At 41.4% G+C, this 26568-nt stretch overlaps 1 protein-coding gene across 3 annotated transcripts in view; it reads left to right on the top strand.

Moving 5' to 3' along the window:
• Nucleotides 1-2882: 2882 nt before the first annotated feature.
• Nucleotides 2883-26568, top strand: part of PPP1R12B (protein phosphatase 1 regulatory subunit 12B) — a 242776-nt gene continuing 219090 nt past the window's right edge. For all 3 annotated transcript variants that reach the window (XM_025384571.1, XM_025384570.1, XM_025384572.1), the window contains exon 1: nucleotides 2883-3325. In XM_025384571.1, the coding sequence (XP_025240356.1) occupies nucleotides 3035-3325 (291 nt within the window). In that variant the 5' untranslated portion in view covers nucleotides 2883-3034. The remainder of the gene's footprint in view (nucleotides 3326-26568) is intronic.

Here is a 26568-nt window from a genome sequence, read left to right as displayed (position 1 = left end):
GGCTTCTAGCTGAGTATTCCTACCTATTTGATTTAATATCAATTTTTCTTTTATCCTTTACTGAGAGTTCTATTTGGGTGCTTAAGGGCAATACAAATTATCAGCAAGAGGCTGAATTGGAATAAGAGGAGGTCCCACTGTGATATGTTACAAAGTAAATCTCATGAATAATTTTTTTTTTTTTTTTTGAGACAGTCTTGCTCTGTCACCCAGGCTGGAGTACAGTGGTGTAATCTTGGCTCACTGCAACCTCCGTCTCCCAGGTTCAAGCGATTTTCCTGCCTCAGCCTCCTGAGTAGTTGGGATTACAGGCACCTGCCACTATACCCAGCTACTTTTTGTATTTTTAGTAGAGATGGGGTTAGCCAAGCTGGTCTCGAACTCTGACCTTAAGTGATCTGCCCGCCTTGGCCTTCCAAAGTGCTGGGATTACAAGCGTGAGCCATCACGTCTGGCCAAAAATTTTTAATTGCAATAAATGATGAGACATGACAAGTTCTATCATGGCCATAAATAAATGTATGTAGCAAGGAAAATGAGGTTACATAATGTATACATTATTATACCTTGATTTTCCTTATGTACATTGTTATTCATAGTTCACAGATTTGACATAAGGTTTAATTAGTATTTATAATGTATTTAAGAATACCCTACTAAAGCATATGGTGGGTAGACACAGTATTATTAAACATAATAATTTTTACATTTATATGTCACTTTTCATTTAAGGTTTTCAATTCAATAACTGATTGTTTCCTTAATGTATGATTTCCACTTCATTTCAGGGGGAATTTAGGAACAGGCAAATTTTCACATGACAGAATATAATAAAGTTTCCCTTTACAATACCCCGATCATTTTGCAACATTTTTTTTTTTTTTTTTTTTTTTGAGACGGAGTCTCACTCTGTCGCCCAGGCTGGAGTGCAGTGGCCGGATCTCAGCTCACTGCAAGCTCCGCCTCCCGGGTTCACGCCATTCTCCTGCCTCAGCCTCCCAAGTAGCTGTGACTACAGGCGCCCGCCACCTCGCCCGGCTAGTGTTTTGTATTTTTTTTTTAGTATAGACGGGGTTTCACCAGGTTAGCCAGGATGGTCTCGATCTCCTGACCTTGTGATCCGCCCATCTCAGCCTCCCAAAGTGCTGGGATTACAGGCTTGAGCCACCGCGCCCGGCCATTGCAACATTTTTAAATGAAAAATTTTAAACATACAGAAATGTTTAAAGAATCTAATATTTGCATATGTACTCCTTCATTATGGGTAACACATTTAATTATATTTTGTTCAGGGCTAGAGCACTGGAGGTTGTAATTATTAAATCAATCGGACTGGCCGGATGTGGTGGCTCATGCCTGTAATACTAACACTTTGGGAGACTGAGGTGGGTGGATCACTTGAGCCCAGGAGCTCAAGACTAGCCTGGGCAACATGGCAAAACCCGGTCTCTACAAAAAATACAAAAGTTAGCCAGGCATAGTGACGCAGGCCTGTAGTCCCAGCTACTTGCGGAGCTGAGGTGGGAGGATTGCTTGAGCCTGGGAGGTTGAGGCTACACTGATCCATGACCATGCCATAGGTGACAGAGTGACACCCTGTCTCAAACAAAACAAAACAAAACAATCAGACAGATATACGTTTTTTAACCCAGTCTTGGGGAACATAAGAATGTCCTATTTGCTACCTTAGGAATTTAGTATGATTTAGTATGCTTGATAGTATCTTTCTCTAGCTTTGAAAAAAAAAATCATGGGCCAGGTACAGTGGCTCAGGACTGTAATCCCAACACTTTGGGAAGCTGAGGCAGGAGATCGCTTGTGTCTAGGAGTTCCAGACAAGCCTGGGCAACATGGTAAGACCTTGTCTCTATAAAAAAATAAAAAAAATAGCGGGTGTGGTGGTGGGCACCTGTAGTCCTAGCTACTTGGGAGGCTGAGGTGGGAGAATCACTTGAGCCCAGGAGGTTGAGTCTGCAGTGAGCTGTGATTGTGCCACTGCACTCAGCCTGGGTGACAGAGTGAGACTCTGTGTCAAAAGAAAAGAAATAAAAATCACGGAAGACATCTATTCTGTCTTGTAAAAATTTAAGATATATGAAAAGAGTAGAGGAGGAGGAGGAGGGAGAAGGAAGAGAAATTATTTATTGGGATGCAATATGTGCCAAAGATAGTATTAGGCATCCTTGCATGTATTATTTTATCTGATCCACACGTCTACCCTGTGAGATATTATTCCCATTTTTCACATAAGAAAACTGGCTCAGAGAAGTCAAGTAATTTGTCTACGGCTGTGAATTCAATTTAAATTCACAGCTTAAACTCTTCTCACTACATCTGAATGCATCATTTTCAAGATCTTTTCTGGGCCTGGAGTAAGTTGACAGTATTTATGTAAAACATGTAATACTGCTCCTCCTCCCCACGCACATTCACATTTGCTGTGATTAATACACATGTTAATAAAACCCTAGACTTAGAACTAGGATATAGAATCCAGTCGTTTAGGTACTTAATGTTTAGTTCTCCCCTCCAGAAAATAGGAATAATTATCGCGTCTCTTCCACTCCAAAGAATTGATGTGATAATTAGGGAGCTAAGATTAGTTACCAGTCATAACAAGAATAAACTACGACTCCCAAAATGCCCAGAGGAAGAGGTTGACGCCAGTCCAGGAGACAGTTCCAGCTTTAGGGCAAAGGTGACCTCACTGGGTCCCGTGGTGAAAGAGCCGTCGGTCCTCGACTTTTTTTCTGATGCATCCAGGGATTTGTAGTTCCCTTACGGCCACCAAGTGCACTTAGGGCAGGCCTCTTACTACGAGTCCCGTGATGATCCGAGGCCGGGCAGCGGCTGCGTATTGAAGCCGAGGGAGCGTGCGGGCGGTGCTAGTGGCGAGAGGAGTAAAGATGGCGGCGCGAGGGTCTCCGCCCTCTGCTCCCGGCTGAAGCGCTCTGAGGGAGGCGGCAGCGGCAACCCGAGCCCCAACAGTAATTTAGTGTTGGTAGTTTTGGCAGCAGCTGCCGAGGCAGGAGCAATGGCGGAGCTGGAGCACCTAGGAGGGAAGCGGGCAGAGTCGGCGCGAATGCGGCGGGCAGAGCAGCTTCGGCGCTGGCGGGGCTCGCTGACAGAGCAGGAGCCCGCGGAGCGACGAGGCGCGGGGCGGCAGCCGCTGACCAGGCGCGGGAGCCCCAGGGTCCGCTTCGAGGACGGTGCTGTCTTCCTGGCCGCCTGCTCTAGCGGGGACACCGACGAGGTGAGAAAGCTTCTGGCAAGAGGTGCTGATATCAACACAGTCAACGTGGACGGCTTGACAGCCCTGCACCAGGTAACTCCTTTCTCGGTCTTAGAGGCGTCCAGTTTCCTACAGATGTGTCTTTGACCCTGCGAGCCGCCCCATGGGGAGTATCAGTGTTGCCGCCGAGTCCTTCTGCATGGACACTGCCCTTTCGGGCTAATCGGTTTCATTCTTGGCCAGCTTCCTCCACTAATCAAGTCTTTTTCTGACCCCAGGATCTCTCTACCTGAAGGAATAGTGTCACCCCGCTGCTTGGTCAGTGTTTGTGTTTCCCTCCACCTACTTGTGTTGTCATGGTTACTGGTGATTTTTGTCCCTGGTCGTATCCCTATAGATTAGTTATCTTCACTTATGTCTGGTTGGCGTGCCTGCACGCCGTGTCACTCATAGGCACAGTGTCATTTGTCTGATGCCCTTTCAGAAAATTCAGTTGTTGTGTGTCCCCATTATAGAATATCTTAGATCACTTAAAGAGTAAAGCCCTATACCGGGTAAAGACAAGCAGGTCTGAAACCACACCTCTTGTTTTGTTGATTTGTAGTACTTAAAAACAGTTTGTGTCGCCTCTAGGCTATAGCTCCTAGAACACCCCGGACCTCGTTGTTATAGATATCTTAACTTTCTTCTCAGCAATGCTACCTCCCCGAGAGCTTCCTGTGGAGAACTAAGTTATTGAATTACTTCTGTCTGTTTAATACTTATGGAATAGCTTTTCTATTTTTCTATTTTTTTTCTAAAGCGCTCTATAGAAATCCCATGCCCTATATGTAGCTATACTATATGGATTGTGGATAATCTGTGCTTGGTAACGACACCTTATAGTTCATCACCTAATGCAGCAATATTCTCTATCTACTGACTGCCATGACTAACTACACCCTCTCGCCTCAAATCAGTTATTTTGGTGAGCTGAGAGCCGGACACCCACTCTTAATCTTTTGTCTTTTTCTTCTTCTGCCGTCTGTGCAAAGTGAATGTGTTGGCATGAGAATCCACTTCTAAATAATAACTCAACTTTATGTCAGACCACTTCCCTAAATATATTTAGTCAATAGCTTAAAGTTACTTCTATGTTTGCAACCCTTCTCTTTCAGGTAGAAGAAACTTTTTCACCCTAATTTGTACCCATTTTTTTTTTTCCTGCTCATAATATTTCCCCATCTAAGGTAGTAACCAATATTTGCAGAGTGCTTTGCTGTTTGATTTCATATGTCTTACCCCATGTGAGTTTCAGCAGTGATCCTTTGAAGTAGGTGTGGCAGGTAGTGTTGTTATTCTCATTTTACAGATGAGGAAACTGAAGCTCAGGAAAATTATTTGTGCAAAGTTAGAAAGTAAAGAAGTGACCCATAGGCATGGATTTTTCAGATTTACATCCCAGAGATCTATATCCCACTTAATAAGGAGCTGAATGTAAAATGAGATAAAAGCTAAGAGAACCACATTAAATTTTAAACTTTACATTTCTGAACTATTTGGGAAGGTGAATTCTTGTTTTTCTTTTTCTTTTTTTTTGAGATGGAGTCTCGCTCTGTTGCCCAGGCTGGAGTGCAATGGCGAGATCTTGGCTCACTGCAACCTCCACCTCCTGGGTTCAAGTGATTCTCCTGCCTCAGCCTCCCAAGTAGCTGAGATTACAGGTGCCTGCCACCATGCCTAGATAATATTTGTATTTTTAGTAGAGATGGGGTTTCACCATGATGGCCAGGGTGGTCTCGAACTCCCAACCTCAGGAGATCCACCCACCTTGGCCTCCCAAACTACTGGGATTATAGGTGTGAGCCACTGTGCTCAGCTTAGTAATCTATTGAAATAAGAGAAGAAGGGGATGACAGTTATTAATTTTTTTAACATCTATAAATGCAATATAAGCGTTCCTTTCAATTTATAGGGCTGACAAGGAGTTAAATTGAATAGGTATACTCAATTCTAGACAAATTCAGGTAAAAATTAAGCTGCTTAAAGATTTGAGGTCTTCTGTTGAGAAATTATATCTTTGAATCCAGACAACGGGCCTTTATTGGCTTCAGAACATTGCAAGTCAGTTTCCAAAGAGTTACAATATGTTTTTCCATGACTTGGAGAAGTTTTTGTTGTTGTTATTGTTTTTTTAAAAAATAAAACAAAACAGAGTCTCACTCTGTCTCCCAGGCTGGAGTACAATGGTGCAGTCTCGGCTCACTGCAACCTCCACCTCCCAAGTTCAAGCTATTCTCATGCCTCAGCCTCCCAAGTAGCTGGAACTATAGGTACCCACCACCATGCCCGGCTAATTTTTGTATTTTTAGTAGAGATGGAATTTCACCATGTTGACCAGGCTGGTCTCAAACTCCTGGCCTCGAATGATCTGTCCGCCTCAGCCTCCCAAAGTGCTGGGATTACAGGCATGAGCCACCATGCATGGTCGACCTAGAGAACTCCTAAGGTACGTAAAAGACTATTTTCAAAAGTGAGACTGGAGCTATCCGTAGCTGAACCACCTACTTTACAACAGATTCACCTTCTGTGAAATGCAGAGTGAGTGGTATAATTATATGAATTATTTATTTAAAATGTCCATCTGTTATATAAGCATGATATAAATTATCTGGATAATTGCTTCTTTTCTCTCTTTTGACCATGGCCACTTGACCAACTGTGGATTATTGTCTTGGCATGTTAGTAGCCCCCAGATAATACTGGGGGACAGTTTTTCTCCGCCTACAATGTCACAGTAGATGATTTGCACTGCAGCTTGTGGTGCCTTGATGCTTCTTTTGGACTTAGAGACCTTCTTTCCTGGCAGCCTTTGCTGAGACCACGAGGTGCTTGAGTCAAAGATAACAAGCTCCAGGGGGCCTATTAATAATACTTGCATTAGACTGGGATAAGAAGTATCTCAAAGGTTAGACCAACTCTGATGAAAGCCTTGGAAACTGATGCAGACTAAATTTCAGTGACTATATTAAGATTTGATGTGTATGCATGTGTTGTCCTAGAGTCCTTAATGAACAAGGTACTAATCTGATTATAGAACCCTTGAAAGCACTTGTTTGTTCACAAAGGAATTTCTGTTTCATTTGCATATACACATTGTAAGGCCAGGAATATTTGTTAATAATTCTATGTGGTCTAGTACTTTAAATTTTTTCTTTTATTTATTGAATAAGTTTGACTGTTAGCACCTATCTTGGTATCCTTAGCATTATAATCTTAGGTACTCTAGGCCTAGATACATGCCCTTAAAAACTGTATCTACCAAATTATTGCTGTTGGAAGAGGCAAGTACCTGCTTTCAGAAAAGAGATTTTTCTAGGATTCATTAAAATGAATGCTTACTTACTTCAGCACATATTACATTGACTCTTAAATCTGTGCTGAGTGTGGTGAGGGATACTGGATGCCAGTCACCATAGGTCTTGTCTCTTAGCACAGTCTGATCAGTTTTCATTTGGATGAATATCAAGGAGACTATCAAGGAGATTAGAATAATTCCATACTTGACTCAGAAACTCAGACGGGTGGCCTGGGGCAGTGGCTCACGCTTGTAATCCCAGAACTTTGGGAGGCCAAGGCAGGTGGATCACAAGGTCAGGAGTTCGAGACCAGCCTGGCCAACATTGCAAAATCTTGTCTCTACTAAAAATACAAAAATTAGCCTGGTGTGGTGGCGCACAACTGTAGTCCCAGCTACTCAGGGAGGCTGAAGGCAGGAGAATTGCTTGAACCCGGGACGTGGAGGTTGCAGTGAGCCAAGATCACACCATTGCACACCAGCCTGGGCAACAGAGTGAGACTCTGTTTTAAAAAAAAAAAAGAAAAAGAAAAAAGAAATTCGGACTGTTTTTGTGAAGTGCAGGGTCCAAATTTGGACCCTCATGGGCACCCCAGACTGGAATTCAATTTGTAGTTGAATAACCTTTGTCATTCTAGAGTTGCCTCAGTCTGACGCTGTAGCCTCAGGGAGGCTAAAATCACGTATGTCTCGTGAAAAGAGATGGAGATAGGAACAAGTGAGGGGAGGAGGATAGGCTGAGCAATTTACATTCAGACAGAGACAGAAGATGAGCAAGGTGACTGTGTGTTCAGTTCCATATAAAATAGTATATTTTGTGTGCTAACTTATATGGTAAAATAAAACTTGTGCTTTTAACCTTTTCTCTTTTATTCTAAATGTATTACTCATTCCTCTCCTAGTTCCACCTTTGAAGTTACTTTTTCCTTACCCTGAATGTTGATGAATTCTGCTTAGTGTCAGGACCCATGGCAACATAGGATTCAGAAAATCCTGTTTGCTCCTTTATTACTGTTCATCTAGAATAGTCGTCTGTCCTGAACCATTTTAGTAGCTTACCTCTTCAAATGGCTTAATATGTTGCATCAGACTATGTTGGACCTCAAAGGCATATTGGGAAACTCAGCTTTGTGTGTGTGTGTTTTTGTTTTTGAAAGTATAGATAAAAATGACTTTCATTTGTTTCACAGAATTTCTTCCCTATTCTTCTTTTTTTTTTTTTTTGGGTGACAGGATCTTGCTCTGTTACCCAGACCGGAGTGTGGTGGTGTGACCATGGATCACTGCAGCTGCAACCTCTCAGACTCAAGTGATCCTCCTACCTCAGCCTCCCTAGTAACTGGGACTGCAGGCACACTCCATCATACCCAGCTAATTTTTAAAATTTTTTGTAGACAAGAGGGTCTCACTATGTTGCCAGGGCTGATTTTGAGCTGTTGGGCTAAAACAATCCTCCCCCTTCAGCCTCCAAAAGTGCTTGGATTACAAGTGGGAGCCACCACACCTGGCCTCTCCCCAATTCTTAAACTCATGCTGAATAACTATATATCACCATTTGGGCTTTTAGAATCATCTTCTCCATGAGTATTTTGAAATAGGCAACCTGTTAAGATATGTGGATTAAGCACAATTCTGCCAAAGGTAAGGAGTTGGACCAGTCTTGTTGGTAACAGAAAACTAAGTCATTTATTTTTTTCTTTTTAAATATTTTAAAATTGAGATACACTTTGTATACAACAAAATTCCCTCTTTGTAGTGCAGCACCCTATGAGTTTTGACAAATGCGTACAGTTGTGGAACCACCACTATAATCAAGATGTAGAACGTTACCATACCCTCAAGATTTTTTGTGCTCCTTGGTAGACAGCTCCTCCCACCCTCAGCCCATGACAGTCATTAATCAGTTATTTTGTTCCTATAATCACAATAGATGGAGGCTGAGGCAGGTGGACCACTTGGGATCAGGGGTTTGAGACCAGCCTGGACAACAATAGCAAAACCCTGTCTTTACAAAAAAATAAAATTAGCCAGGCACATTGGTGCATGTCTGTAGTTGCAGCTACTTGGGAGGCTGAGGCAGGAGGATAGGTTGAGTCCATGAACTGGAGTTGCAGTGAGCCATGATCATGCCAGTGCATTCCAGCCTGGATGACAGAGCGAGACCCTGTCTCTAAACAAAGAAGAGCCACCATGCTGGGCCTAGAGTAAAGTTTTTGATATTTGAATAATATGCCATTAATTACATGTGTCTACTATATTTTTCTCTTTAGAGGTTTTCTTAGATTCTTAATTAACAGCTAACGTTGAACGTCTAAATGGTAGATTGTAAGCGTGTACTAGAGTATATATGTGGTATAATTTCTGCCCTCAAGGAACTAACAGTCAGGTTTGGAGACAGATAAATAAAAAAATGATTCCTTTTAGAGTTCCAAATTCTATGATGCCCTGGAAAGGATGTGTTCCTAAGTGGGAGGACAAAGGAAGGCAGTCCAGGATGATAGAGCAGCATGGGCGAATAAATAGGAATGAGTGTGGTATGTAGGCAGAGGACACTAGGAAATCCTAATGGATGTGTTTGAAGGGTTAGAGATGAGAGAGAGTTGGGGTGACATCCTAGAGGGCTTTGAACATCAAACATCAGGCCAAGGAGTCTTGATGGACTCCTTAGTAGAGAATTTTTGTGGGTTTGAGCAGGGTCATTACCCAACCAAAGCAGTATTTTGGGATTCTGAAGTGGCACTTGGATTTCTGAATGAATGCAGAGACAGATTTGAGAGAACCAGCTGAGTGAATGGAGATGAGAAAAAAGTGTAGCACAGTTCTAGCTTGTGAGTATGAAATAATTGTGTTATTCAGGTAGAAATAGTATTCAGTCAATGATTAGAGTGAGGTACTCTGAAGATGTACAAGTAGAAATCTCCTATAAGTGCTGGGCATGGTGGCCCATGTCTGTAATCTCAGCACTTTGGGAGCCCAAGGTGGGAGGATTGCTGGAGACCAGGAGTTTGAGACCAGCCTGAGCAATGTGGTGAGACCCTATCTCTCCTACTCCCCCCAAAAATTAGCTAGGTATGGTGGTGCACACATGTGGTCCCAGTTACATAGGAGGCTGAGGTGGGAGGATCACTTGAGCCCAGGAGGTTGAAGCTGCAGTGAGCTGTGTTCACACCACTGCACTCCAGCCTGGGTGACAAAGCAAGAGTGTGTCTCAAATAAATAAATAAGTAAGTAAATATCCTGTAGGTATCTATGTGACTCAAGGCTAGTCACTTTCCTATCTAGGCTTCAATTTTCTCATATTTGAGACGAGACTTGATTTTAGCATGAAGGTGAGAGTTGAAGTAATGAGTGTGAAAGAGGGAAGGGAGAAAATATATAGAGAAGAGCAGAAAACACAAACAGCTGGTAGGCAGAGAATGCAGAAATACAAGTTAGAGCCATTGGAAGATGTGGTAGGATGACTAATGGTGCCCCAAAGATGTCTAAGTCCTAATCCCCAGAACATGTAAATATGTTACCTTACATGGTAAAAGAGACTTTGGAGATGTGATTAGTTTAAGGATCTTGAGATAAGGAAATTAACCTGGATTATCCAGGCGAGCCCAATATAATCACAAGCATCCATATAAGAGGGAGGCAAGAGAGCAGAATTAGAATAGGAGATGTGATGAAGGAAGCAAGAGATTGGAAGGATTCCAGAAGGGTCTGTGAGCCAAGGAATGCAGGTGGACCCTAGAAGCTGAAAAAGGGAAGGAAGTGGATTCTTCTCTCAGCCTCCGCATAAGGAACCAGCCCTGCCAGCAATTTGACAACTCAGCCCAATGAGACTGATTTCAGACTTCCTTTTTTTTTTTTTTTTTGAGACTGAATTTCGCTCTTGACCCCCAGGCTGGAGTGCAACGGCATAATCTTGGTTCACTGCAACCTCCTCCTCCCAGGTTCAAGCGATTCTCCTGCCTCAGCCTCCTGAGTAGCTGGGATTACAGGCACTCACCACCACGACCAGCTAATTTTTGTATTTTTAGTAGAGACAGGGTTTTGCCCTGTTGGCCAGCCTGGTCTCGAACTCCTGACCTCAGGTGATCCACCCGCCTTGGCCTCCCAAAGTGGTGGGATTACAGGTGTGAGCCACTGCATCTGGCCATGATTTCAGACTTCTGACCTCCAGAATGCTATGATAATACATTTGTGTTGTTTTAAGCAACTAAGTTTATGGTCATTTGTTAGAGCAGCAATAGGAAACTGATACAGAGAAGAACTGACAAACAGTGATATTGAGGTATTTCAAGGAATGGACGGTAAATAGTGTAAAAGGAAATTGAGGAGAAGGCCTGTAGAAAGACTGTTGGATTTGGTCATTTAAACTTTGAAAGAGCACTTTCAGTAGATATATTTTTGAAGACTTTTGTGGAGGTTATATGCAGTTTTTTTGCATTAAGGATAGCTTGTCTTTCTGTTGACTTTTGGGTGAAAAAATATAGATTGTCCATCAATATAATTGTAATTTAAATGAGGGCCCAAAATATATGGCAAATTCAGGCTAGTTCAGGTGGTTTCATTATTCATGAGTTAAGAATATTTTAGGATATTAAACCTGACAGTAGGGGCAAGAAGGTTATGTCCCTATTACTGATGGCTGATTATCTAGTTTATTTTACTTCTCAGTCTAGTTTGGCCCATTTCCCACTCATTAGCACTTTCACTGGAAGGCAGCCTTGGGGGAACAGTGATAGGGAGGTTAGTACCAATAAACAGTTTCTTCTGCCATTCTCTTTTATTTATTGAGTGTCTACTGTGTATCTGATTCTGTGCTTCTTGTTACTTTTACTTAGCAGTAGATACAATTTAGAAACGAAATTGAATTTTGGGAAGGGTCTCCAGAATAGTTGGTTACTATTATAACTTATAATAGGAAATCGGCTACATAGTAATTTCTGTTCTAGCATTCTGGCTCTTGAGGAGTGTCAGGGGAGTACTATATTTATCAGTATTTGAGACTATTTTATGCTTATGGAGGAGAATTACATATATATCTTCTGTAAGATGGTGAGAGATGGCAGATGTCTAATAAATCTTTAATGGTTCAACATAATAATAATAAATTCAGATTAAGATCTTGGCCCAGAATGTCATATAGGACAAGGAATTGAAGCCTCATTTGGATTGCTAATTGAATGCAATTTGTTGATGTTGTTTTTGTCTGTGAATATGTTGGGGTTTTTCCTGCTTTTGAAGGGTAACTTAAAAAATTGTTTCTTAAACTTCTGATCTTAGATTGTAACCAGTTTGAGTAAAATTTGGGAGCTTAAAGTTTTATCAGGCATACAGCGTTTATGTTTGTTTCATGAGGCAGTTCAATTGAAAAACTGAAGCTTTGGCTGGGCGCGGTGGCTCACGCCTGTAATCCCAGCACTTTGGGAGGCCAAGGCGGGCAGATCTCGAGGTCAGGAGATTGAGACCATTCTGGCTAACAGGGTGAAACCCTGTCTCTACAAAATATACAAAAAATTAGCCAGGCGTGGTCACACGCGCTTGTAGTCCCAGCTACTCGGGAAGCTGAGGCAGGAGAATCGCTTGAACTCAGGAGGTGGAGGTTGCAGTGAGCTGAGATGGTGCAACTGCACTCCAGCCTGGGTGACAGAGCGAGACTCTGTCTCAAAAAAAAAAAAAAAAAAAAAGTAAAAAAAAGAAAAGCTGAAGCTTTAGTTTTCAGAATTGGAAATTGACTTGCATGTGGTTTTTAATGAAATATTCTACTTCATTGTAGTTATGGAATAGGTTTATACAAAAATTTAGAAATTATTTTATATTTAGTATACTTAAATGTTATAATACAGTGTTAATCTGTTAGAATATTAATCTAATGCAAATTTGGGGAACTGTTTTTTGGTGCCATGCTCTAAATATTCATGATATATCTGGCATAATATATATATCTGGCTTTTCTGTATGACTTATTGGTCTAGTGACTCTCTTTTTTTTAAGCGTTTTATTGTGGAATATTTCAAAATAGAAGATACAAAAGTAGAGAGAATGGTATAATGAATTCTCAGAAGTGATAAACTTATGGCCAATCTTGTTTCATTTATAGATCCTCATCTCCAGTATACTGGATTATTTTATAGCCAATCATAGATATCACATACTTTTTTTTTCTTTTGAGATGAATTTCACTCTTGTTGCCCAGCCTGGAGTGTAATGGTACGATCTTGGCCCACTGCAACCTCCACCTCCTGGGGTGTCTCAGCCTCCCAAGTAGCTGGGATTAGAGGCATGTGCCCCCATGCCTGGCTAATTTTGTATTTTTGGTAGAGACAGGATTTCACATGTTGGCCAGACTGGTCTCGAACGAACTCCTGACCTCAGGTGATCCACCCGCCTCACCCTCCCAAAGTGTTGGGATTACAGTCATGAGCCACCGTGCCCAGCTTATATTTTATTTGTAAATATTTCAATATATATCTCTAGAATGTAGAACTTTAAATAAAAAAAATCGGCTGGGCGTGGTGGCTCATGCCTGTAATCCTAGCACTTTGGGAGGCCAAGGCGGGTGAATCACCTGAGGTCAGGAGTTTGAGACCAGCCTAGCCGACATGGTGAAACCCCATCTCCACTAAAAATACAAAAAATTAGCCAGGTGTGGTGGCACGTGCCTGTAATCCCAGCTACTTGGGAGGCTAAGGCAGGAGAATCACTTGAACCGGAGAGGCAGAAGTTGCAGTGAGCTGAGATTGCACCACTGCACTCCAGCCTGGGTGACAGAGCGAGACTGTGTCTCAAACAAAAACAAAAATAAAAAAAAAATTTCATTAGCATACCTAAAAGTCAAAATCTTGTTTCTTTTTTTTTTTTTTTTTTTTTGAGACGGAGTCTCGCTGTGCTCCCAGGCTGGAGTGCAGTGGCGTGATCTCGGCTCACTGCAAGCTCCGCCTCCCGGGTTCACGCCATTCTCCCGCCTCAGCCTCCCAAGTAGCTGAGACTACAGGCGCCCGCCACCACGCCCGGCTAGTTTTTTGTATTTTTAGTAGAGACGGGGTTTCACCATGTTAGCCAGGATAGTCTCGATCTCCTGACCTCGTGATCCACCCGCCTCGGCCTCCCGAAGTGCTGGGATTACAGGCTTGAGCCACCGCGCCCGGCCAAAATCTTGTTTCTTAAAATTTTATTTTAGTAGTTTAAATTTCGCTGATTGTTCACACGTGTGTGTGTGTGTGTGTGTGTGTTTTAACAGTTGGTTTATTCAAGTCATGATTCAAATAAGGTCTGTTTTGATTGATATGTATTTTAATCTATGGTTTCTTCCTCATTTTTTTTTTCTCTTACCTTATTTGTTGAAAAACTGGGTTGTTTGTACTTTTAGAGTTTCTCTACAATCTAGACTTTTCCGACTGCTTGCTTGTGATGTTAATGTGTTCTTTTGTCCCACGTGTTTTCCATAAACTAGTAATTAGAGATTAGATCTGATGATTAAGGTTCAATTTTTTTGGTAAGAGTACATCTTAAGTGGTGGTGTGTACTTCCATGAGAAGGCAATTAATGTCAGGTTCTCTCTCTTTGTGATTTAGTGGCCATTGATGGCCTGCAAAAATTTTGAAGTTTCAAGCCAGTGTTGACTAGACCTGAATTCAATTAATTAGTTAATTATTCTAGTTATCATCACATCACAAGAAGCTCCTTGTATTGAGCTTCCAATTGGGTTACCAGTGATCAGCTTAAAAAATGTAAATTGGCTGGGTGCAGTGGCTCACACCTGTAATCACAGCACTTTGGGAGGCCGAGGTGGGAGGATCACCTGAGGTCAGGTATTCGAGACCAGTCTGGCAAACATGGTGAAACGCTGTCTCTACTAAAAATACAAAATTTAGCTGGACCTGGTGGTGGACACCTGTAATCCCAGCTACTCGGGAGGCTGAGGCAGGATAATCGCTTGTACCCGGGAGGTGGAGGTTGCACTGAGCCAAGATTGTGCCATTGCGCTCCAGCTTGGGCAACAAGAGTGAAACTGTCTCAAAAAAAAAAAAAAAGGTAAATTGTGAATAAAATGGTTAACATGGGTTTAGTGTATTGACTGTTGCAAGGCTTGACAAGGTGCCCAATGTTGAGATTAGTAGTACTCTTCATATGTAAATTTTTTCAGTGATTGGCAATGGAGTAAACTTTTTCTACTGTCATTTCAGATCTTTACCATTAACTCTTAACCGAAGTTCCCTGTATTAGTCTGTTTTTGTTGCTATAAAGGAATGCCTGAGACTGGGTAATTTATAAAGAAAAGAGGTTTAATTGGCTCACAGTACTGCAGGCTATACAGGAAGCATGAAGCCAGCATCTGCTTGTGGTGAGGGCCTCGGGAAGCTTACAATCATTGCAAAAGGCAAAGGGAGAGCAGGTGCATCACATGGTGAGAGCAGGAGAAAGAGAGAGAGGTGGGAGGTACCATACACTTTTAAACAATCAGCTCTCATATGAATTACCAGAGTAATAACTCACTCATTGCCATGGAAAGGACCCCAAGCCATTTATGAGGAATCTGCTCTTGTAACCCACACATTTCCCACCAGGCCTCACTTCCAACATTGGGGATCACATTTCAACATGAAATTCGGAGGGAACAAATATCCAAAGCATATTATTCTCTTTATTTTGAAATATTGTTCAGAATTCCAGTTCAGTAATATGGTTTCTTATTCCCTAAGACAACTGCCAACCCTTGAGGTCCATTATGAAAGAAAACTTCAAAGGGAAGCCTCCAAAGAAAACTAAAAAAAAAATAGAGAGTAACTTGGTGATGTAAGGAGAAGAAAGAGACCTGCTTTATAAGAGAGAAGATAGGAAGTGTGTCCATTCTAGCTACATCAGTTTTGGGCAGTCAACTGTGGGCAAATGATGTGCTTGTCTTAGAAAATGGAAGTGACATTGGGCATTCATATGGAGATTGGGTTGGTTGGCTGGCTGTTGTGCTCTTTGAGGTCTGAGAAATTGGCCCTTCTAATTGAATGTGAATTTCACAGTGGGATGTATGGTTTTATGAACTGTTTTGTTTATATGCGGGCATTTCAAGCGAGGCAGGTTGCTTTTTTTTTTTTTTTTTTTCCTGCTTCTTGGCAACATTTTTGCCAGGTTTCTTTTTTTAGTTAGTGATTTTTATTTTTTTAAAAGTTGGTCTGGCGATGAAATGTGACTTTAATATGCCAAAACAGATTGTGTTTGGGTCCTGTGGATGCAGCTTCACTGTTTTATAATTATGCCTCTTATATTGATTTTCCTCCCCATGTTTAAATTGTTCCTCCTTGACAGTAAATAGCATGAAAAATGAGGTCAAAAGAATAACTCACCTCATTATAAATCACTAGGGGTAATGGAAAGTGATTCTGAAGGATGACCAAGATTCCTTCTATCTGTTGAGAATCATTTCACCTGTTGAAGAGTTCCTACAGCGCAAGGACTCTAGTGAGGAGCTGCATCCATTCATACTTCACAGTTGCCATACAGGGCTAGTATTAGGAGAATTTGACTGCTAGAACTCTTAAGTGCTTAACAGGTATTTTTTAAAGTAGGCAACATCTTTATGATTGGCACCAGTTTTCAGTTGAGAATGGAGACTGCCTTGCTTCAGCTCTGTGTGTGTATAGTCATTTCATGACAGAATCACCAAGGCCCAAGGGTTTTTTTTGTAATAAGGAAATAACTTTGAAAAATTATAATTATAAATTTAACTTTTCTGCTCATTACCTAACTTATTGCAAGATTATCTTCATTTTTCTTAATATCAAGAGAAATGTTCTGTCCTATCTCTATAATGTACTTCTGTAGTTTGAATGTTTATTTTTTTATGTTTGAGACAGTTTCCCTCTGTTACCCAGGCTGGAATGCAATGGCACGATCTCAGCTCACTGCAACTTCTGCCTACTGAGCTCAGGCGATTCTTGTGCCTCAGCCTCCTGAGTAGCTGGGACTACAGGCATGCACCATCATGCCCAGCCGATTTTTGTATTTTTAGTAGAGATGGGCTTTTGCCATGTTAGTCAGGCTGGTCTCAAACTCCTGGCCTCAAGTGATCCACCCATCTTGGCCTCCCAAAGCGCTGGAATTGCAGGCGTGAGCCACCATGTCCAGTCTGTAGTTTGAATCTTTAAACAGTCAAATGATCTCTTATTAATTTTGAGGGCACATTTGTATTGAGCACTTTCTGGATGCCAGATGCTGTTGTATACTGGGATACAAAGATGGCATACAACTGTGTCTTGCTCTCAGGCATCCCACAGTTACTGACAAACTCATAATCTTAAAGATCTATTCTGGTCTATATTGCTTGTACTTCATGTTGATTCCATTTCCTATTAATCTCTTCATAGTAAAAGTGGAGAAAAGGGTATTGATCATTATCTACACATTTACTTTTGTATATTTTAAGATAATCAAAACCTTGTCGTTAGCCTTCTCTAATCAGGATAAACATGTCTATTCTTTAATTTCCAAATCATTAATCGTTTTGTCTATCTCTCCTGTGAATTTCTGGTTCCTTTTGGGTCCACTGGCTCTGTGAGAAGAGACAGTAATGTCTTCAGCTCTGGGGACCACCACTAGGGTGAAAGAGTATTATAGGACCACTTGAAAGTACAGAGTTGCAGGACTATCATTATGCATTTGCTTTATGAGAAGATTATGAAGTTCCAGGATATTACAGCAAAAAGAACATTAGAGGACAACATTTGGCCCACCTGTGCCATTTTATTTTATTCTATTTATTTATTTATTTAGAGACAGAGTCTCCCTCTGTTTGTTGCCCAGGCTGGAGTGCAGTGGTGCGATCTTGGCTCACTGCAGCCTCTGCCTCGAGGGTTCCAGTGATTCTCCTGCCTCAGCCTCCCTAGTTGCTGGGACTACAGGCACACGCCACCATGCCCAGCTAATTTTTGTATTTTTAGTAGAGACGGGTTTTAGCATATTGGCCATGCTGGTCTCGAACTCCTGTCATCAAGTGATATGCCTGCCTTGGCCTCCCAAAGTGCTGGGATTACAGGTGTGAGCCACTGTACCTGGCCCATTTTATTAATACAAATGAGAAATATGAGGCCTAGAAAAAAGCTAAAGGAATACCTTAAGCATGGTACAGATATAAGATATAATGAAATGTTCTATTTATCAAATTTCTGCTTGATATTCTTTTCTATCTATGGAAATGTAGTTATTTGCAAATTATTAGTACTTGGAGAAGAAGCAAAATGTGCTGTAAATTCTTGTGAAGAACTTTTGAAGAAGGATGATGCCTTATAGTTTTATTCCTCTTTCAAAAACGTCAAATTAATAGAAACATCGGGGTAATTATTCATGTTCCAAGATAATTAATCTAAGGATTCTATTAAGAATTGGTTTTACATTTGACTTATTCATCTCTATATCTATCTATTACTAAGCAACATGATAACATTACAGGGTCTTACTCTGTTACCCAGGTGAGAGTGCAGTGGCTCAATCATGGCTCACTACAGCCTTGACTTCCTGGGCTCAAGCATTCCTCCTGCCTCATTTTTTAGTTTTTTGTAGTGATGTGATCTCACTGTGTTGCCCAGGCAGGTCTTGAACTCCTGGGTGCTCAAGTAGTCCTTCCGCCTCAGCCTTCCAAAATGCTGGGATTACAGGCATGAGCCACCATGCCCGGCCAGCAAAATTTTTTAAAACAGAAAACAATTAGTATAAATACCACCCTAACATATTAACTGTTTTTTTCTCTTTGTTCTTCCTCAGGCTATCTTAGCTTTTGCAAATATTTTAACATAGTTGAACTCATGGTATGTTAAAATTACCATAAGTACTGTGGCCAGGTTTAGTGGCTCGTGCTTGTAATTCCAGCACCTTGGGATGCCAAGGCAAGAGGATCACTTGAGGCCAGAAGTTTGAGACCAGCCTGGGCATTTTTAGACATAGGGAAATCCTATGTCTAAAAAAAAAAAGCCAAGTGTGGTCACCCATAGTTGTGGCTACTCAGGAGGCTGAAGCAGGAAGATTGCTTGTGCCCAGGGGGTTGAGCCAAGATTGCACTGCTGCATTCCAGACTGGGCAACAGAGTGAGACAGTCTCTAAAAAAGAAAAAAAAAAAAAAAAGTAATGTTTACTGAGTGCTGCTTTATACCAAGTGTTGCTATGCATTTTGCTTTTTAAAAATTATCTTTACATCAACAGCTCTACCAAATAGGTGGTTTATTCCATTTAATGATGAGGAAGAAGAATCAAAGAAGGTAATTTGTCCTAACCTAGGGATCACAGGTCATTCTGGTATTTAAACTCACATCTGTCTAACTCAGAAGCTTTTAGTCTTCTACCTAGGTTGTACTGGTTTTCTGAAATCCTGGCTTACCTCTCCATTTAGACCTCTTTATTTTTTTAAAAGCCTCTTAGCACCTGTAATGCCAGCACCTTGGGAGGCTGAGGTGGGCAGATTGCTTGATCTTAGGAGTTCAAGATTAGCCTGGGCAACATAGCAAAACCCTATCTCTACAAAAATACAAAAAATTAGCTGGGCATGGTGGCATACCTCTGTAGTCCCAGCTACTCAGGAGGCTGAGGTGGGAGGATCACCTGAGCCTGGGAGTTTGGGGCTGCAATGAACTGTGATTGCACCACCACACTCCAGCCTGGGTGACCGAGCAAGACCCTGTCCCCGCGCCCCCGCCTCCCCCAAAAGATCTCTTAGAGTCATAGTTTTATACAGGTAGGATTCTTTTAGCATTCCATTGCTACTGAGATTTTTATATTATCAGAATTCTGTACCTACTCAGTATGAAGTAATAGCTAAAGCATTGCTTTCCTACCTCCTTCATGTCATGGTGTACACAGAAAATGACATTTGTATAACACCCCGGTAAACTAGAGGATATTTGCAAATTTGATACAAAAATTCATTGTTGCTGGGTTTGGTGGCTCATGCCTGTAATCCCAGCACTTTGGGAGGCTGAGGTGGGCAGATCACTTGAGGTCAGGAGTCCGAGACCAGCCTGGCCAACATGGCGAAACTCTGTCTCTACTAAAAATACAAAAATTAGCCAAGTATGGTGACACATGCTTGTAATTCCAGCTACTTGGGAGGCTGAGGCAGGAGAATTGCTTGAACTGGGAGGTGGAGGTTGCAGTGGGCCAAGAACACACCACTGCACTCCAGCCTGGGAGACAGTGAGACTCTGTCTCAAAAAAAAAAAAAAAAAAAAAAAAAAAAAAAATCAGTTGTATTTTCTTAATACAGTAATGATAAGAAAATGCATTAAAAATCAGACATTGAGCAATAGAATAAAAATATATGAATATTAAATAAATAGACTAAGAACAACCAAGAAACTACAAAATTATGTTTTATTTAGGAACAACTAATACCATATGTATTAATAATGATGATATTGATTATAATGCTATTAATGGCAAACATACAGAAATTGTGGAGCGATTAGAGCAAATTAAATAGAAAACGTCATTTACATATGCGTGCAAAACGTAGAACCTCACTGATGTTAAACAATGTAGACTAAAATAAAAATACAGGCTAAAATGATTCAACAGGAAGATCAAGAGAAGGGGCCATTTCATGGAGTCACTGTACTGTGCCATGTGCATAGTTTTATGCACCAAAACTATGGAACATAAGTGGTTCCACATAGTGAAGTCATGTTTATAGTTTTCTGTATCAAAATTATAATTAGGGGCCGGGCGCGGTGGCTCAAGCCTGTAATCCCAGCACTTTGGGAGGCCGAGACGGGCAGATCACGAGGTCAGAAGATCGAGACCATCCTGGATAACACGGTGAAACCCGGTCTCTACTAAAAAATACAAAAAACTAGCCGGGCGAGGTGGCGGGCGCCTGTAGTCCCAGCTACTCGTGAGGCTGAGGCAGGAGAATGACATAAACCTGGGAGGCGGAACTTGCAGTGAGCTGAGATCGGGCCACTGCACTCCAGCCTGGGCGATAGAGCGAGACTCTGTCTCAAAAAAAAAAAGAAAAAAAAATTATAATTAGGAAGTTTATGTAGAGAACCATATGAATCAAATATAACTTTACCCATCCTGAATTTTTAGTTGGTTGCAAAACATTTTTAATACAATACAAAATTTTATTCAGAAGATCTTTATATTACACTACTTATAAGACATTTTAGAACAATAAATGATTGGGAAGTTCTGATATAAAGCCTTTTAGCTCTAACATATTGATAGTATGCATTCAGTAAATATTGAGTATTGTTATGTTGAGTTAGTAAAACAAAGTGGTTAAGATTATGAGCTTTGGAATCAGACATTCTTGGTTTCTAATCCTGGTTTTGCTACTTACATAAGCTTTATGTAAGCTGTCTGTGCACAGTGCCTTATTCTTGGTAGGCATTTAGGTGATTTTCTTTCAGACTAAGATGAGGATAAAAATCTTTAGTGAGTCTTCCCGTGACCTACCAGACACTGTATGATCTGATCCCCCATTAGCTCTCAATACGTGTCTTTCCCTTGTTCGACCTATTCCAGTCACATTAGCGTCCTCCTTGTTTCTCAAAAACTCCAGTTGCTAGGAATAGATGCTTAAGGGCCTCGCATCTGTTTTTCCTTCTGCCTGGAATGCTATTCCATCAGATACACACGTGGCTTGCAAATGTCACCTTTGCAGTGAAGCACTTCCAGGCCATCGTATCTAAAAATTTCAGATAAACTTTCCTCACTTTCTCATTTTTTAAAATTGAGGTAAATTTTACATATAGTAAAATACTAGCTTAAATCTACAGTTTGATGGGTTTTGACAATGTATACAACCATGTAACCAATATGGTTTGGATATCTGTCCCCCCAGAATCTCATGTTGAGATGTAATCCCCAATGTTGGAGGTGGGGCCTGGTGGGAAGTGTGTGGGTCATAGGGGAGAGTCCCTCATGGTTTGGTGCTGTTCTCGAGATAGTGAGTGCAGTCTCAGGAGATCTTTTTTTTTTTTTTTTTGAGACAGAATTTTGCTCTTGTTGCCCAAGCTGGAGTGCAGTGACGTGATCTCAGCTCACTGCAATTTCCGCCTCCTGCGTTCAAGCGATTCTCCTGCCTCAGCTTTCCGAGTAGCTAGGATTACAGGTGCGTGCCACCATACCTGGCTAATTTTTAGTATTTTTAGTAGAAACAGGGTTTTACCATGTTGGCCAGGCTGGTCTTGAACTCCTGACCCCAGGTGATCTGCCTCCCTTGGCCTCCCAAAGTGCTGGGATTACAGGTGTGAGCCACTGCGCCTGGCCGAGATCTGGTCATTTAAAAGTGTGTGGCACTGCCCCCTGCAACCTTGCTCCTATTCTTGCCCTGTGATATGCTTGTTCCACTTCATGCTCCACCGTGAGTAAAAGCTCCCTGAGGCCACCCCAGAAGCCAAGCAGATGTCAGCACCATGCTTGTGCAGCCTGCAGAACTGTGAAACAATTAAATCTCTTTTCTTTATAAACTAGTCAGCTTCAGGTATTTCTTTATAGCAACACAAAAATAGCCTAATATAGTAACCATCACCCAAATCAAGAAATAGGACATTTTTGCTTCCTTTGCAAGTTCTACCCACCACCCCTGCATCCTCCCCCAGGCCACCACTGTTATAATTTCTATCATTCTAGAATAGTTTTGGCTGTTTTTTTTTTTAAAGAATATTCTTTATTTGATATTATATATAAGCCATATAAAATGCCTTTTAATAAGTTAAAAGAACCATTTTATTTTGAGATAAGGTCTCACTCTGTCACACAGGCTGGAGGCAATGGCGGGATCATGGCTCACTGCAACCTTGACCTCCTGGGCTCAAGCCATCCTTCCACCTCAGCCTCCTGAGTAGCTACAACTACAGGAATGCACCACCCTGCCTGGCTATTTTTAATTTTTGTAGAGACGAGGTCTCTCTATGTGGTCCAACTTGTGGCCTCAAGCAGTCCTCCCACTTCAGCCGCAATAAAGTACTGTGATTACAGGCATGAACCACCATGCCTAGCCAAGGAACCATTTTAGACACAGAGAATTCTAATTAAATTGGCATAGTTAAGACCAGAAATATAAAGTAGACATTGCTACCTTATGTTCAGTCCTTGCCTTTAAGAGGCATGTGAACACAGAACACAGGTGGGTCTTGCTTGGTTCTGAGGCAGTGAAGACATTTCCCCAGTATTTAAATATATTCGTATAGCCAGTTATATAAACCTGAATATAAAGCCAATCTCCAATAGGTTTTAAGATGGCATTCACAATCTTTGTGAAAAATTGAACACTACGAATTAAGTCCAATCATAGTTTTAGAAGGGGGAAACAGTGATACCATTTACTGAATCAGAATTACTATTAAAATAAAAAAAAAAACCCAAATGTATTCATTTAACCACAAGCTAGTCTTAATTAAATCAGGACTGCTCAACAAAAATAATGGGTTATTCATGATCTGAATTCTGGTGTATATAAGAGAGCTATTAAATTATGTACATATAAAAAAGTCATGTGGTCAATTATTACTCATTATTAGCTTTTCTGAGATAAGCTATCAAGTCTGTCCTTTCTGCCTTCTTCTTAGTGCTGGCAGTGGTCATTTTTGTTCCAGGGATGTGCTTCTTGGGATTCTACAAATACTCCGTCAGTGTCTTCTCTCCTCAGGTGATGCCTCTGTTCTCATTGGCATCTGTGTGAGAGAATTCGGTGGCCTGACCTGTCTTCTGCATAAAGAGACCATGGAGATTTGTCTCACTGTTGTGCTTGCCTCGCTTTACCATGGTGTGGCACTTGGCACACCTTTTTTTTTTTTTTGTTTTTGTTTTTTAAAGACAAATTCTGGCTCCATCATCCAGGCTGGAATGCAGTGGCACGATCTTGGCTCACTACAACCTCTGCCTCCTGGGCTCACGCCATCCTCCCACCTCAGTCACCGGAGTAGCTGGGACTATAGGCACGTACCACCATGCCTGGCTAATTTTTGTATTTTTTATCGAGACAGGGTTTCGCCATGTTGCCCAGGCTGGTCATGAACTTCTGGGTCCAAGCAATCTGCCCACTTCAGTCTCCCAAAGTGCTGGGACTATAGGCATAAACTACCATGCCTGGCCTTGGGCACACTTCTGAACAAAACGCTTCTTGTCTTTCTCAACATCACCCATATTTAATTCTGTCTCTCATCACTGGTGCTATGAACTTCCTGTTCAGAAGCCAGACATCCCACTCTTTCAGTTTTAGCTGTTTTAAAAGGAATATAGAATATGTACCTTTTAAAGTTTGGTTTCTTCAACTAAACATAATGTTTTTGAGATTTATTCATTTTTCATGTATCCATAGTTTGTTGTTTTTTTGTGGCTGAGTAGTAATCCATTGTGCAAGTATTCCAAAATTAGTTTATTCTTCTGATTATTGGCATTTGAGTTATTTCCTTTTTTGCTATTATGAATAAAGATGATAAAGATGCTATGAATATTCTACAAATCTTTTTGTAGACATATTAGTTTTATTTCTCTTGGGTAAATACCTGAGAATGAAATTGCTGGGTTATAGAGTATATAAATTTTTTTTTTTTTTGAGATGAAGTCTCGCTCTGTCGCTAGGCTTGAGTGCAATGGCACCATCTCAGCTCACTGCAACCTCCGCCTCCTGGGTTCAAGTGATTCTTCTGCCTCAGCCTCCCTAGTAGCTGGGATTACAGGAGTCCGCCTCCACACCCAACTAATTTTTTGTATTTTTAGTAGAGGTGAGGTTTCACTATGTTGGCCAGGCTGGTCTCGAACTCCTGACCTCAGGTGATCCACTTGCCTCAGCCTCCCAAAGTGCTGGGATTACAGGCGTGAGCCACCATCCCCGGCTGCGAATATAAAATTTTAGCTTTATTAGCAACTTGCAGCTTTCTGATGTGGTTGTACCATTTTATACTACCCCTAGCAATGAATTAGAATTCTATTTGCTCCACATCTTTGTTGATACTTGATATTGTCATTCTTTTTGAATACAAGTTCCATTTATTCCACATCTTTTTTTTTTGTTTTGTTTTTGAGATAGAGTCTCACTGTCTCACTCTGTCACTCAGGCTGGAGTACACTGGCTTGATCACGGCTCACTGCAGCCTCAATCTCCCAGGCTCTTGCCTTTCTCTCACCTCAGCCTTCCAAATAGTTGGAACTACAGGTATGCACCACCACACCCAACTTTTTTTTTTTTTTTTTTTAGAGACAGGGTCCTGCTATGTTGCTCAGGCTGGTCTCAAACTCCTGGGCTCAAGCAGTCCTCCCACTTTAGCCTCCCAAAGTGCTGGGATTACAGGCATGAGCCACTGTGCCCAGCCCACATCTTTGTTCATATTTAATATTGTCAGTGCATTTTTTTCCTTTTTAATATTAGCCATTCTTTGTATAGTGTTATTTCATTCTGGTTTTAATTCACACTTCCCCAATGACTAGTGATGTTTAGCACCTTTTCGCATATTTATTAGTTATTTGGAGTGTGTATGTGTGTGTGTGTCTGGTTTAAGTCTTTTGTGCATTAAATTTGCTTTTTGCTTTTTATTGATTTGCAGGCATTCTTGATGTTTTCTGGAATAAGTCCTTGGTCAGATAAATATATTATAGCTATTTTACCCCGGTCTATGCCTTGTTTCTTTACGTTCTTGTTTTGTTTTAATAAACTTTTTATTTTGAAGTGATTTAAGATTTACAAAATTTGCAAAGATAGTTTAGAGAGTATTCATATACCCTTCACCCAGCTTTCCCGAATGTTAACATTTTACATAAACATGGTGCATTATTCAAAACAAGATTTTTTGTTGTTGTTGTTGATATTCTGAATGCCATTTCCTTCATTATAGTTTCTTTTTTTTCTTTTTTTGAGACGGAGTATTGCTCTGTCACCCTATGCACTCTACTGGAGTGCAGTGGTGCGATCTCAGTAGAAACCTCCACCTCCCAGGTGCAAGTGATTCTCCTGCCTCAGCCTCCCAAGTAGCTGGGATTACAGGCAGGTGCCACCACATCTGGCTAATTTTTGTATTTTTAGTAGAGACGGGGTTTCACCATGTTGGCCAGGCTGGTCTCGAACTCCTGACCTCAGGTGATCCACCCACCTTGGCCTCCCAAAGTGTTGGGATTACAGGTGTGAGCCACTGTGCCCGGCCCCTTCATTATATTTTCTAATCAGTTTTTCTTATATTAGAAAAGTAATTTTTGGCTGGGCCCAGTGGCTCTTATCTGTAATCTCAGCATTTTGGGAGACTGAAGTGGGTGGACTGCTTGAATCCAGGAATTCAAGACCAGCTTGGGCAACATCTCTAGAAAAAACACAAAAATTAGCTGGGCGTGGTAGTACGTGCAGATAGTTCCAGCTACTCAGGAGTCTGAGGAGGGAAGATGGCTTGAGCCTGGGAGGCAGAGGCTACGGTGAGCTGAGATCAACACCGCACTCCAGCCTGGGCGACAGGGTGAGACCCTGTCTCAAAAAAAAAAGCAATTTTGCCTGGACAAGGTGGCTCACAGCTGTAATCTCAGCACTTTGGGAGGCTGGGCAACATAGAGAAACCCTATCTCTGCAAAACAAACAAACAAACAAACAAACAAACAAACAAACAAAAGAATAGCTGGGCCTGGTGGCAAATGCCTGTGGTCCCAGCTACTTGGGATGCTGAGGTAGGAGGACCACTTGGGCCTGGGAATTCAGGTCTGCAGTGAACTGTGATTGTGCTGCTACACTTCAGCCTGGGCAACAGAATGAGACTCTGTGTCAACAAAAAAAAAAAAAAAAAAAAAAAAAAAGGAGTTTTTAAAAAGTAGTAGTATTTATTTGATTTTCTTACTGAACTATGTTATTAGTTTTCTCAAACTCTGGATTTTTCAGTTATATATTAGCATCTATTAATCATGATGATAATTTCTTTTTCTTTTTCTTTTTTTGTAAGATGGAGTCTCGCTCTGTCACCCAGGCTGGAGTGTAGTGGCACTGTCTCGGCTCACTGCAACCTTTGCCTCCCTGGTTCAAGTGATTCTTATGCCTCAACCTCCT

This window comes from Theropithecus gelada, chromosome 1, assembly GCF_003255815.1.
Source record: "Theropithecus gelada isolate Dixy chromosome 1, Tgel_1.0, whole genome shotgun sequence".
Classification (NCBI taxonomy): Eukaryota; Metazoa; Chordata; class Mammalia; order Primates; family Cercopithecidae; genus Theropithecus; species Theropithecus gelada.
Note: the sequence above shows the minus strand (reverse complement) of the source record. Positions and strands in the feature narration are given on the sequence as shown.